The sequence below is a fragment of the Periophthalmus magnuspinnatus genome, chromosome 17, assembly GCF_009829125.3.
Source record: "Periophthalmus magnuspinnatus isolate fPerMag1 chromosome 17, fPerMag1.2.pri, whole genome shotgun sequence".
Classification (NCBI taxonomy): Eukaryota; Metazoa; Chordata; class Actinopteri; order Gobiiformes; family Gobiidae; genus Periophthalmus; species Periophthalmus magnuspinnatus.
In genome coordinates, this window is record NC_047142.1 from 22,963,048 (window position 1) to 22,978,137 (window position 15,090).

At 37.6% G+C, this 15,090-nt stretch overlaps 1 protein-coding gene across 5 annotated transcripts in view; it reads right to left on the reverse strand.

The window, feature by feature from the left end:
- ctnnd2b (catenin (cadherin-associated protein), delta 2b) overlaps nucleotides 1-15,090 on the reverse strand; it is a 132,422-nt gene that overhangs the window by 35,757 nt on the left and 81,575 nt on the right. For 3 of the 5 annotated variants that reach the window (XM_055228275.1, XM_055228274.1, XM_055228277.1), the window contains 4 exons: nucleotides 13,762-13,893; nucleotides 10,809-11,052; nucleotides 8,794-8,850; nucleotides 109-241 (listed from right to left, as the gene is read on the reverse strand). In XM_055228275.1, coding sequence (XP_055084250.1) covers nucleotides 109-241; nucleotides 8,794-8,850; nucleotides 10,809-11,052; nucleotides 13,762-13,893 — 566 coding nt within the window. The remainder of the gene's footprint in view (nucleotides 1-108; nucleotides 242-8,793; nucleotides 8,851-10,808; nucleotides 11,053-13,761; nucleotides 13,894-15,090) is intronic. The other 2 variants (XM_055228278.1, XM_055228276.1) reach the window with 1 other exon arrangement.

Sequence of the window (15,090 nt, forward strand, 5' to 3'; positions counted from 1 at the left end):
TTCTTTCAAAAACAGTGAATCTCCCATAGAAACACAGACCCCTTCCCTCCATCTGAAATCATGACATGATGATAATTATCACATAAATATTGTTGGTATGTTGAGTACCTCAGATTTGATCTTGTTGTCTCCGAAGCAGAGGTGCTGCAGGTAGGCTGCAGCGTTCGACTGAACGGATGGAAACTGATGCTGTAACATCTGGATGACCTCCGGCAGCTCTGGGTCCCTCCAGCCAAACTCTCTGAGAACACACAGGAAATACAATACAGAAGACAAGCAAGAAACACTGTTGAACAAGAGCATCTGTTGGTTTAAGTGCATAGTGGTGTACTGAATGCAAATAACAGAAGGAAAAGAAACAAAGATATGTATGTATGTACTTTGGGATTAATGAGCTTTATTCTTATTCCAAGGTCACCTCAGAAAATCATCTGCCTCAGTCTGTGCTGTGTCAATGGACATAATATGGTTTTAGCAAACTTTTACCCATGAGCCCTTACAAACACAGTCCTTTTTGTTTATCAGAGCTTGGGATTAGCACAAATGTCTTTAACCACCTCAATCAATGTTAGTTTCTTTTCTTCTCTATAAAGACCTTTTCAAAAATAGCAGGCAGCCGAAAGTGCATAATCAAGTTCCCCACTGATATCTACCATTTATTCTTCTGCGATAAACACAAACTCAATTCTTTCATCTGTGTATTTCAAACACAAATATTTCTGGCTGGGTGGATTCTAGCTTTGGAGGCCATTTGCAAAACGTTTCATTCCAAGGGCTCAGAATTGTCTGCTACACCCCTGCTTATGGGCTACTAGCTTTAAAAACAAAACAAAACAAAATGAGATTCATTAATCAATCTACATTTACAAATATTCAGAAAGAAACATGAGGCAGACAAAAAACAGTACCACTTTAAGGAAAACTATATTTTGAAAAGAGCCAGTACTTTGTAGTGTCATCTTAGTTTGATTAGCACAGCCCTGGGCATATTTGCACATCCTGTCTATACGAAACCACACTGCGCACATGATGAAACACATCTTCTAACAGCATAAAAAGGTTACATAAAAACATAAGCTTAGAGCAGTTAGTACTTTTAATACTCCATTATTAAGTGTGGAAGTTGACCAAAGCCTGCGTGTCCACACTTATAAAAGGTATGATAACCACAAATCCCATTGATCTGAGAATATGGTAAGTCGGGGGGATGAACAATAGAAGCTCCTTCTTATTTTCTGACTGGTCCAGTGCTTTGGTCTGACAGAGGAACCTGAGTGCATGTGCCTCCAGGCTGGCTTTAGGCAAAAAGACGCTCCTCTCCACCACAAGGAGCTTAGCTGGGCCTTGAAGTGCAAAATGTACAGTGGTGCGAGGGAGAGAAAGAGACGGCCGTGAGAACGATCAGATGTGAGCCACTGAAGTTATGCTAATGTTCAAAGGAAAAAGGAAGGGAGGTTTATACAAGTTGATTTTCTGTAACCAACGGCAACGGCCAGGACTGCCAAAGATGAAGACAGAAGATGAGGAGTTGGTTTTTGCAATTAAGTTTGATTAATTTAATATGATTTAAACGGGTGGCAATTTTGTCCACAGTCCACATCAATAAAACAATCTACAGCATTATTCTAAACCAGTAAAAGTTCAGACTAGTGCAAAGAGACCACTGACTTGTCATCCCTCTGCAAGTACAACTGTCAAATATATGGTCTTGAATACAACATCTTTGTTTCTTAGTTCAACTCGTCTAAATACTGTGGAATAAGTGGCCTCTACTCTTGATGATGGATTCACGCATATAAAAAATCAAATAAAACACAAAGGCCAACAGCAGGAAACGGCTGCATTGTTTCACCTCCAGGCTGTTCATTCTCTTTTATGTGTCGTATTACAGTGCAGTGGAGGAAATTTACTTCAGTCTGACATTAACACGAGCATAAAGTATAAAATGATTACAAATAAATAAATCCAGGGAAAATTGTAGTTATTTTTGAGACCAATATACAATGAATCAGACATTTCATCAGTGATTAAAGCAATTATTTCAGATCTCTAAGTTTATGTAGGCCTATTGAAAGCAGAACAAATAAATCAAATGTGTCTGTGTTGTCATGGTTATAATCAGTTTATAGCATTAGAAATCAGCCATTAAATCCTTGGTTTTAGAAAGAATTTAAGAGGAATATGTTGCTGGGTTTTGTTGACATCACAACATTTTATAGGCCAATGATATTGAATACAGATTGGAATGACTAAGATCAACATTGTTTACAGATTTTTGTTGAAATATAGTGAGTTCTAGGGGCTAATCACTAACAGAAATTTACACCATCTGGCAATATAATATCATCACATTCTAGACTCTCAAAACCACCAATGGGTACATCAATGAAAACCTAACAATTTATATAAACCAAAAATACCGGGATGACATTCTAAACACAGTAACGACCATAATAACCAACAAAGTCAAAATGCCTGCGCTCTGAAGAAATAATGCCCTCAAACATGTCCTGCATCCTCCTAGGCACGTTCCACCCCACATGTATTAATACTATTATGCACGTATACTAGTATCAGTGCCCATTACTGTGATTAGAGGTGACATAACCTTGTGTAGGTCACCTTGTGGGCTAATTGACTTGATAAAACAAGGCGGCGTTAGCAGCGCGGTGGGCTGTCACATGTGTTTGTGTGTTGTAATTAGAACGAAGGGACACTCGATAAGAGGAGAGATACACATGACGCTGGTTATCCATCTCTGTGGCTGTGTGGACACCGTGAGGCCTGGATCGAGAGGGGTGATCATAAAGTGTAGTAGGAACCAATGGAGGAATAGTGATTGGCATCGCACATTAAAGATTATGAGCTCCAGGAAAATGGCCAATGTGACTTCTTTGGGACTGATGCAATAGAGGGCAAAATGTAAGGGATATTATTGTTAGTTCTTAAAATTAAATAAAATTGGTCTAAACCTGGGCTAAACCTAAACCAGAAGACTTATATTATACAATAAGTGTAAGACTCCATCTACATCTGATTTGTTCTTACTGTATCTACTGAATGTACAACAGGCCATAGCATAATGACTACTCTCAAAACATAATAATTTGACTTTCAGCTTGCCCACTAAAACAAGCTACATGTATATACATTTGGTACGATCCAAAAGAAAGTTGAGCCAAATGGTAGCTTGCATGTAAAAAACACTTGACAGAATGGATCCTAGTTGTCAGCTCCCAGTCGTACACCCACATGCTCTGAATGACTACAGCATGCAAGAGAGTTATTGTGACGAAGAAAAAAGAGACATAAACTAAAAAAGAAAATCAGAAAAAGAAACATTTGAGTGCAATAAAAGTGAATAGTTGCGGCTGCAGGAGTGAACCATCAAAGCTCACCTTACTCACTTTAAACATCCATAGTATCAGTGGTCCGATCTGTATTTTGGCCTTGTCTCCATAGAGATACATACATTTTAATAATATACTACAGGCCATTTCAGGCAAAGCAATAACATCGCATAGAGACAAGTACTCGGCTGACCCTCTACCAGAAAAATGACATAATGCACCCATTGCTCTATGTAAACCAGATGCCCAAATACTAAATCAGTGTTATTATAATACCAGGAATCCAGCACATATATATCGACCTTGTAAAAGAAATCCACTCTGAAAAACCTAAGTTAAACAACTCTGGCGGTTTCACATCTAAAAACTGTCCAAAGTCTCCCCGGGAACTCTAGACTACCACTTGTTTCACATCTAAAGAAAGGTCCACGGGTTCTGCCCCTGACAAGTTACTCCACTGCCAGCGAAAAAGTCTACACTAATTTATAACTGGCTAAAACAGTTTCGAACCAAAGGGGCTAAATCTGTTGAAAATCAAACCTCCCTACTGTTATGGCTTTTGTTATGCATACCTTTGTTAAAAAATATTTAAACGGTCCATATTACGCCATATTCCTCATTAAAAACATGGAGTTAGCAGAAATAAATACAACTAATATGTGAACTCCCAACAAAACAGTTCACTCTGGGGATTTATGAGGCCAGCAAACATATAATCAAAAATATACTTCAAATGGGTCTCTCTAAACTTCAGAAATAGTATCTGTTGTCTATGCATGGGTTTTGGACTTAGGTAAAACGTAATACCTCTGTCACAGCAATTAATCATTTAAAGCAAAATATTTTACCTTTTGAATTGGAAAACATCCTCAAAATGTTGTGTATGAAAGAAAGGTAAAACCCATGAATAGGAATGACTTACCATTGTCTAATAGAAAAATACTTTTAGCAGAAAAACATCAATTTTCACATCACCGAAAGGCCAACAATCTGACAATAAATAGATTAATGATTTCAGCTATCAAAGTCCAGCTATCCAGGCTATTAGCTGCAGACTTACAATGGAAAACAGACTAATTTGTGTCTTGCTGAGCGCCGCTGAACCATGACAGATGAATATCAGGTGAACCAGCTCAAATGGGGCACATTTCCACTCCAGTTGTCATCATTTTATCACAAAATATTTTTGCTCTAATGCACCAGAGGCAAATAGCAGTGCTTTTAAAAATCTGCCCGAAACTATCATCTTCTCAACACATTTTTATCAAGCATGTATCCGTAAGGCAGCCATTTTAGATTTAGTATTTATATAATTTCAGGACATTGGAGCTTACCCAAACTAGGGGCCTTGCATGAGATACGCAATGATCAGTTAGTCACAAGGTTAACACAATATCCCATTTAGCAAAATATTCATTCAGCTACAGTAAAGCAATCTAGTCTGACTATTTCACCTTATAGATGGACATAGAAATCAAACAGGAATATTTAAACTCTTTTGCATTTTCTGTAACTTTTTTAAGAGGTCCAGCAACTGTTTATCACCTTGGAGATGATGGAATGCTGAAATGATCCACATAATGGCATTAAATGTATCTATCTTACATTGAGTAAATTCCAGGTGTTTTATTTTAAACACACTGAAAACATTCAAAAAGAAAAAACAAAAAACAAAAACGGGAGAGGAAAGAAAGGAAAAGACAAAAATAAAAAGGGAAGAAAGGAAAAGGAAAAATAAATGAAAGAGAATGGAGACTCAACCCTGACTACTAGTTTTGATTTCATAACTATACTCACTCATTCATTCATTTTACCTGCTCAATAATAAAACATTAACTCATTGTAAGCCCCCAGCCCACCGTTCAACCCACCCCAAGCTCTGATCATTGTTTTATTTCTGTTTCTTGTCCTATGCTTTGTACCATTTATCATTTTCTTGTCTGTTTCTTTGTCTCGTGTTTCTATCTATGTCAAGTCCTATTATGTTTTGTACTGGGTTTTTTTCATAAATAAAGTTTAAAAAAAGAAAAAATGAAAGAAAACACGCACTTTTATTATGAGCTGGGTACACAGTCCACAGATCTGACCTGTAACGTGCTATAACATGGCTTAGTAGCTCCACCTGCTTGTCTCTATGAAGACTGATTGTTTGAATATCACACTGTGGAACCTGCCCAGCTAACAATGGAGACAAGATGACGGACTCTCCTTCAAAAAAGTTGCACACTCTCCAAATTAACTTCAGTATGTAAAAAAAGTACTATCTCCTACAACTGTCTCCTCTTTGTCCCTGTCCATCCAGGTGGGCTCTCCCCTCCTGTGTTTGTTTATGCTGTATGTGTGTTTCTGTCACACCGCCAAAGCATTCACACCACAATGAGCCCACAATTAAACCCAGTAAATACATCCACAGCGTATGAATTATGGAGAGGCTGGAGGCAGATCACGGCTATATCGGGCTGAAAGGATTTCCTATGAGTCAGGCTTTTGGGGAATAGTGTTTTGGAGCCTGCGATTCCTGAGCATGTTTTGCCACTGCTGAGCGCTGAGTCATTGTGCACAGAGACAGACAGGGTCCCACTGAGTGAAGGGGAGAGAGGGGACAAGGAATGCTGATTAACCACATTAACTTTGGAGCAGACAACTTTGAAAGCTTGGGAACGACTGTTAGGTAACAAATGGGCAAATCAATGTTAAACTGCAAAGTCCATTAACTTGTTTTATTGTAACTGCAAACGGTGAAATACCCCAGTCAGTAACTGCCCTTGAAACCATCCCAAGCCCCTGTCTGATATAGAGAATCTCATTGTTTAAATCTTTTGACTTTGTAATACGAAACTGTGTAAATAAAACGGTTTTACATGAATTTAGCCCAATTACTTCCATATAAACTGTTGCAATTTCTATCCAACAAATTGCAACAGCGCGGTTGTGTTAATTTGTTTAATTATGGAGAGAATACGAACATTTGCAGTACACATCTGCTACTTTGATTATGGATGGATGTAGTTACAATTATTTTTATTTAAACTACTCTACCAGTCAAAATTTTTGATACACTCTCTTATTCAATGTTTTTTTTTTATTACTTTCTACATTTTATATACAAAGAGAAGAAGTCAAATACATGAAGTAAAATATATTGAACTATGCAGCAATGAAAAAGTAGCCACCATAGCCACCGTTTGCCTTGTCAAAAAATATTTAGTGAATTTTTTTGACTTTTTGCTTTACTACATAATTCAATATATCTTGCTTCATATATTTAATGTCTTCTAAACTTTTGACTTATTGTGTACATCTATGTTTACAGCATAAAGGAAAAACAATTCCTATGATTACTACAATACAATTATTGTAACTCAGGTCTAACCAGAGTTTGTATAATGTACCAAGGAGGGAGTCTAATCACATAAACAAAAGGTAATAAAGACTGACCATAATACCGTCTATAAAGTCATAGCGGTGGAAAGCATCAGTTTGGCTTTGGAGTATATGATCATGTACTCTATAAATCTTAGTTAGCGATTCAACATATTCATTGAGCAGTGTGAAACAGTCTGCACTCTGTTCTGCCTCTGTCCTCTCCTGACCTCCAATCAGTGTAAAAGAAATAAGACTCCTTCAAAAGGCGAACACAATAATAGCCACAAAGAACAGAGCCTTCCCTGGAGAGAAGACCTAAAAAGGCACCAACAGAAAAAGAAAATGCAAAACAAAAAAACTAGTTAAATGGCATTGAAAAAGTGTCAAACCAGGAGGACATGTGGGTTAACAAAATGAGAAAAAGTTCCAGTCTTTGATAACTGTGGATTATGTTATTGAGATGCTTTTTTATACTTTATGACACAATACCGTATAAACTTACACAAAGTCATGTTATAATGCTGTTACCTCCTCAAAAACATACCTGGAGTTATGTTTTGTTTCATTCACACATGCTCGAGTAACACTTTATTATTAGTCTGTCCACATCTCCAAAGCTCACAGTGCTATGTTCCACCTTGTGATGTCATGAAGTGGTAGTTTTCAAGTTAACAGCTACCTTTTACCTTTAGTTCAGAAGAGATTGAAAATTCCAGGACTGAAATTATCCAAATGATTCTAGCGTGGAGTTTGAAATTTAAAGACACAGTAGAGCACTTCCTGTTTCACTACATGACATCACAAGGTGGAACAGAGTGTTTTCTGTTTGAGAGAAGAACTCAGCCTAAATATGCAGTGTTTGTGTGATAAATGTGTGGAAACAAAACACAACTCCAGGTATCTTAGGCTAAAACAACATTTTACTTTGATTTTCTTACTTTCTATCAATTATTTCCTTAACACAATCAAGACATTTGTGTGGTATATTGTGCAGCCATAAACAACAGAACGCAGGGATGAGTATGCATGATTTGTGTGCTGGCTTAGTTGATTCTGTGAATGCGAGGTGAGGCCAGAGGAGATGGGGAAAGGTCAGAAGAAGCCAGGCAGAAACAGACAAACACAATGGCGTGTCTCCACATGGTCAGTATGGATCACAGCTCCTGGCGGCTTCTAAGAGCATGAAATCACATCGGGCACCTCTACGCTCTGCAAGATGGGGCCTTACATAAGAGCTCAAATTTAAACTGGAGCAGACAGTGTGAGGATGTAACAGTTTAGGCCAGCTCAAGCTATCCATGAGATCTTACTTAGAGGACATGATACTAAGAAGAATTTGGATTTAAGGCAGATGTATGGGCAATCTGGTGGGATAGTTACATTTGGAGCTGCTAGTCCAAATTGAAACATAGTGCTAGACATGTAGGTTTTATTTTACAGTTTGTATGTGTGAAATTTTTGTAAGCTGGTATTGATTAAAGATATATTTAAATGCTGTATTGTTGTCACCTTTAAATTGCATGGCTAAAGCTGTATTTTGAGTTTACAAAGTAGTTAAATGAATAATAAAATGTGTTTTCTTGATCTAATTTGGATTTGCAGCTGTTCTTATCTCGTCTTCTACTCAAATAATACAAAAATCATCTGTAGTAATCCGTATGATCTCCAATTTCTTTGAATAATTTCCCATTTGCATTGGCTTTCCCTAGATCTACCTTATCCCACGTTATAGCGACAGCACAGTAAGTAATGAAACAAGCCACAAAGCACAATGAGAGACCATTAAGACACATAAAAACTAAAACCACTAAAACAATGGAGATGACGGAAGCCACAGGAGAGAATAAAGAACACACACAAGTCAGCCCGAATTACAAGGAATCAGATAAAATAGCTTTCCCAATTTAAATCAAAACTATATTAAAATGTGACCACAATACAGATGGGAAATGCCATGCCTCTTGTGATAGTGTTTGATAAAGTAGATGGAAACTTACTGTGAATGACATATGTAAAATATATAGACAAAATGTGTACAATAATAATAATAATAATAATAATAAATAGTTGGAATTACTTTGTCATTCTTTGCTCGGCTTGATTTTGATTCCACACAAGGAATTCGGGGTCGTACCTATCGAGGGGGGACAGGCAGAGAGAAACAAGAGAGAGGTATAGGTTGGCTGTCTTTCAAAAGATACTTAAAAGTAGTAGTAATAAAAAATAGTAAATAGAAAAAAATCTAGCCATCATCTTTCTCTCTCAACATTTGGTTCTCAGGCAGTGATCAGTGGGATGGGCACATGCTTGTGGTGGTATGGAGGTAAAGAGAGGGTCGTTTTAATCGACAGATGTAAAACACAAAATGTATGAGGTCAATTTGTGACATAATACACAATGTAACTGTAAAGGAGAAGAAAAAAGCGGAGACATGGAGACATATGACTCCCAGTGGAGGACCACTTGGCCTGCATTGCTAAACTAGGTCAAATCAAGATGGAATTACTACTCGGTAAGTTCTATAAAACCTGTATCATTCTTGTTTAAAGCAGACCTATTACGCAAAATCAACTCTTCAGACATTTTAATCATGTTATAGCAGTTTCCCCTTCTCATTTACCCTCTCGAACTTGTTTTTGGAGTGATTTGTGCATGTTTGAGCAATCCTTAATCAATTATTTTCAAGACGCAAAATTACTTACTTCATTCTTCAATTTAATTTTTTAAATCGATGATACGTGCAGAACATAGTGTAACAATTGTGGTAGAAATGAAAGAAACTAGCTACTAGTGTGATCTGTCCATGGGAGGGGCCGAGAAATACACGGCTCTTTCTTTTGATGACGTTTACACTGTTGCCAGCTTACATTGGGCACCACAGTTTTTGGACAAGGTGGACATGTTTCTTTTATTAAGTCGTTTTAGATGAATATTGCAATTTCAAATGTGCAAATTATAACATAATGATCAACTGAGGTCATAGACTATAACTATATAGCAGACACAATCACAATAGGTCTTTTTCTTTAATTCGTGGGATAAAGCTAAGATGTGTTGATTCAAAACAAATAGACAAAACAAAGGCAATGTTAGACCCTCTCTTTAGCTACTATCATCAGCATTCAAGTTGCACATGTCTCAGGCACTGGCTTCATGTCATGAAGGAGAGTGGAAGGCCATGCATCTCAAGTCAGTCAGTGAATGAGCAATGCAGATGTGATGTCTGTCTACAAACCCACCAACAAAAAGACAGACAGACAGATGTGTGATGTGCAGGAGAGAAATAAACACCTGACAATGAATGAGGTAATCATGGAAACTAAACCTGTTTTATCTGACACGTTCAGGATAGATAACAACATCATTATTTATACAGTAACTTTGTTTGGCTGCTGGGTTTGTTTGACAGTAGTTAGGTAGAATACAAGGAGGTAAGTCCAGGACACAGATGGAGATTTCAAACTTTATCCAAACAAGTGAAACAACATCATTACGCTAATGGTGTAGTTGTACTTATACTCTTTATGTTCTCCCTCTCTCACACATATATCTGTGCATATGTCCTGAGGTAAAGCAGCTGTGTTGTCCTGCTGCACTTTGTGATTGGCACTGACAGAAAAGGGGCTCCACTCTTAACAGCAATAGCAAACTTTTAAATTGGACTGCGAAGTGTGCAGCATTCATATAAGACTGAAGACAGGTCTCTGCGCCAAGCAAACCAGAGAGGACAGTGGAAGATGTGATGTGTTGTACATACTAAAGCCCAGATTCAGCAGCTGTGGCTTAAACTGACTATATCTGTTAATGTGCTAAGTAACATTAGGTCTGTTGACTTAAAAAAAGAAATAAATAAAGAAAATCACAAATTACAAATTAACCCATTTTTCATTTTTCATTTCATTGAGATGTGAAAAACTGACACATGGCACTGACTATTATGACTAGTGAGAATAAATGAGTTTAAAAATGTTGTTTTTAATTATGTTTTGGTGAATCTGGCCCTCAGTACGTTGAGTGGATGTGGAAAAAGGGAGCAGTAACACAAGCTTCATCACGAGCCATAGCTGATTGTTAGTAAAGCTATGTACTTACCTTGGGTCTTTCTGAATACTGTCCACAGATGGAGAGCGTCCCAGGGCGGGCTCGGGGGGCAGTGCGGGTCCTGATTTACTGTAGGGCGACTCGGTGGACGGGCAGAACTGCAGCGTGCGGTACGGGTTGCCATAGTCAGACGCCCCTCCCGCTGTAGCGAAGCTGGCTCTCTGAAAGGTCCCCGCAGTACTCTGGCTTCCCGTTCGCTGCAAGGGGATTGGGTCAACACCGGGAGAGGGCGGGGCTAAAGAGGGAGTGTAAGGAGAAAGCAAATAACTGAGGACTTCCTGGTACAAGTGGTTCACTACAGGGTCTGGAGATCGAACAGTAACAACATGGGACCAATGACAGTTAACACACAAGGAATTAGACAAGGAGCACCAGTCGAAGACCAAACAAAATGGGGAAGAAGCAAAAAGAAAAAGGCGATATTGCAAAATAAGTCAACATCTTCACAGGTCAGATAACATTATATCATTATCTCACCGTAATAAACTTGCAAAGGTTGTCTGATATGGAAGCTGGATTATTATACTATAGCATTCAAAAAGCTGTGATGAAATATTGAGAGGCTTTATCCCAAAATAAACAAATATAACTTCATTTATTTCCATAACACTTCTCAATATTTGCCGCCGCTGCCATCACAGTTATTAAATCAGCTTTCATAGTATATCAAATACCATGCATGCAGAAATATCAAAGCCCACATAAAAGCCATGCTGTACAATGCAAATACATTGTACTTAAGATGGCAACAAGTCACACATCACACAGCATGTTTAGTTAAAGGGTGAAATTATATACAGTAGCTAATGGTGGAAGAAGTGCTCATTTCTGTTAGTCAAAATACAGATACTGGAGCAAACAGAAAAAAAAAAAAAACTCAGTAAAAGTATCACATGAAAAAGCTGCTTAAGTAAAAGCATTAAAGTACCTGTTTAAAAAGCTTTATGAGGTCTAATGAAGCTTTAAATGCAGTGATTTTGATAAAGATTTGTGCAGAATTTTGTTCAACAGAAACAGCTGAATCACTCATTTTATTATAGCTGCTTTTATTTTGTTGTTATAATTTTGTTTGCTCAAATTATGAACGTGTTAAAAACAAAACCTTTTTCTACGGGTCTCAAACTATCATAAAAAATACTGATACTTTTACTTTGTTACATTCCACCATTGACAGTAGCAAAGTTAAAACGCAGTAAAGCAAATTTAACATGATATCAAAGGTAATTTCTTAATCATTTTCAAATTATTTACACCCCATAACTACAAAAAAGTAACAGTTCTGAGAAAGTAAATTATAACCGTAACAATGGTTGGTCAATATACACCAGGCATGTCCAAACTGCGGCCCGGGGGCCAAATGCGGCCCTCGGACCAATTTTTCTTGGCCCTCAAGTTTCCAGGTGAATTGGCCTATTTTACTTTAAACAGTACTTTTTACTATATATTTCTGAAAATCTACTTTAACAAGCCCTTATCAAATATTTAATGTGTTTCATTGAGGATGTAAGTATGAATAAAAGGTCTAGTGGTTCAGTCTAACTTGTAATAATAACACACATTTGAAGTATTCACTGTACTGGTGACCAGTCTATGGCCCTCAATCGGCCCTCGGCTTTGTCTGTGATTTTATATGTGGCCCTTAATGAGAAAAGTTTGGACACCCCTGATATACACACATATTCTTTTAATAACTTCCTCCAAGATAGTATTCAGATTTAGATGCAAATGCTTCTACTAGCTAAATCACACTTTATTTACGCTGACAAAATTATCCCTATCCCGCAATGACACCCACTGAGCCTAGTCTCTCAACTGTTCATTTGTCAATACAATTAAACCATTGTTTTTGAGTTGTCTAACAGCTATTTGAACTAACTAATTGAAACCCTATGAAAGCCCTTGTTTTCCAAATATCATGAGCAATGACAATCTATACTTTGGCATTGTTGTTGTGGCCACCAAACCACAGGCTCTCTACATGGCTAATTTGCTTAGATTTTGGAGCAGCCCGTACTAACGCCCATGAGATTAATTGAGATTAATTCCCAGCTTTGAAACTAATTAGTTAACAGACTGTGACTGGGAGACAAATTACCAGCGAGACCCCAATTGGATCTGCCCAACCTGATAGTGTAAAACGCCGGTACGCATGATCAGATGGAGAGCATTTTATTCTAAGTAGTGTTTTATATCCCGAGTAGCTTTGACATAAGGTGGCATTATTAAAAAACACCTGCCTTTGAAGTACACGGCATCATTTCCGTCTCACTCCCTGTGCCAGAGTAATGTTTTTTTATGTCAATCTAAAACTGGAAACTCTCTGATGTCTGCCTCAAGTCATAGGCTATATATAATGCAATTTGTTGGATAATTACTCAAGCTATTTCAGTAGTTTTATTTTAGAGGAAAGAATAAGTCCTCATATTTTATACATCCACCTAATGTAATAGCAGGTAAGGCATTTAAGGCAGCAAATGTTTATTTACGGAGATAACGCTGAAAAAATGCACTTGAAGAGTAGTTTTATGATTCTATATGCCTACAAATCAACTTAAAAGTAAGATTTGAAAATGCATGTAACTATTCTAATCATAATAATCCCTTAATTAAATAGTTACTAAGGTTGAATTATTAATAAACCATTAAATAACTTTATATTCATGTTTTTTTGTTATTGTTTTTGTTTAAATTATCAATGCCTGCATCTTGGTCCCTAGGTCTACATGAGAGAACACATTTCTTACTTTTCTTTTAGCTTCTTTGACATAATACTGTCACATCTATAGTGATTCTGCCTCATATGCTCTACATCTGAGCCCTCTACCCATACCTACTGTATCCCAACATTAACTTTCCCTGCCTGTATTTGAGCATAAATCTTTGAACAAACATCTCTCTGTCTCTGGTCTTTACTCTACAATCCCATGATCCCCGCTGGGCTCACCTTGGCCTCTCAGGTTAGACTTGGTGTAGACCCGGTCCTCGTAGATGGGGTCGATGTGGTGCTCTGGAGACTGTAGAGGTCTGAGCTCAGAGCCCAAGTGACTGTGCTGGGAACTGTAGGAGCCCCGCGAGCCTGCAGGGCGGAGACAGAGAGCAGAGGTTAAAGGATGTGAGGGGAAATCCATGGTGTAGTCAAGAGATCAGCGTCTGAAAAGTAGTAGCCTCTTAATATAATTGTTATAAAGTCATTTTGCAAGGTTTTCCAAAAATAAACTGCCTGTGTCAGTAAGATGACTGGGAATTGTAAAAAGAAATAAAAGACAATACTGCAATTGACTGTAACCCCCTCTGGAAAAAAGAATTTTATGATGCCAAATGGGTTTTTCTAGTGTTCTCACAAAGTATTACTGTAACAGAGGAGTGGGTAGACACAGTGAATATTTCTAACATGGGAATTTTGGTTGAAAATGAGTTCCGGTCAGAATAACTCAATTCACCTTTATCATTGTAGTGGAACACACTAATGCAAAAATGACAGATTTCACTTTTCAGAAAGTTTGAAACCTGATTGGATTCCCATTTGTCTAAGTTATTCAAAAATTCATGAGAACATTTGCAATCTAATAAATTTCAGATAAAAAACCTCGAGCCAATTTCATCAAATCTGTGTGAAATTTGTTTTCCTCCCTGTTGTGGCAATGCCGCTGCTGAATACCAATTATCTTGAATGAAAAGAAGGCTCATATGACCTCTGTGTTCATGAAGACTGATGTCCTCTAGAGATGTCACTAGAAAGTACTTGTTTGAGCTTAAAAAAATAAATAAACATGTACGTGAATATGAGCACAGATTAGCCAGAACATTATGACCACCCGCAAGTTATTGGGGGCTGTAATACTATTTGTTGTAAGCTTGCATCAACTGCTAACTGCTAACAACACTTTCTTGTCAGTGTTGTTGCCATCACTATGGTCGCTTAACTCTATGGCAAGTGTATCGATGTGAAATGACCTTGTCAAACCTTCTAAACTCCTCAAACAACACATTCACTTCAGAGCTCAGGATGGATCTATCACTCAATAGTGTCAGAATACTTTTGAATGGCCGCTAAATATAGTATTCCTCATCTTAAAATTATTGGTTTTGGCTAACTGAAAATTCTGATGATGTGTAATGTCACAATCCCGAGCTCTATTTACCTATAACCCCCCAGTTAACATGGCGATAATTAACTAATGAACTTTATGTTTGTTCTGTGCATACAAAATACATCCAATTAATTTGACAAAGTGGACAGCACCTCACATGAGACCACAGCACAGCACAGACA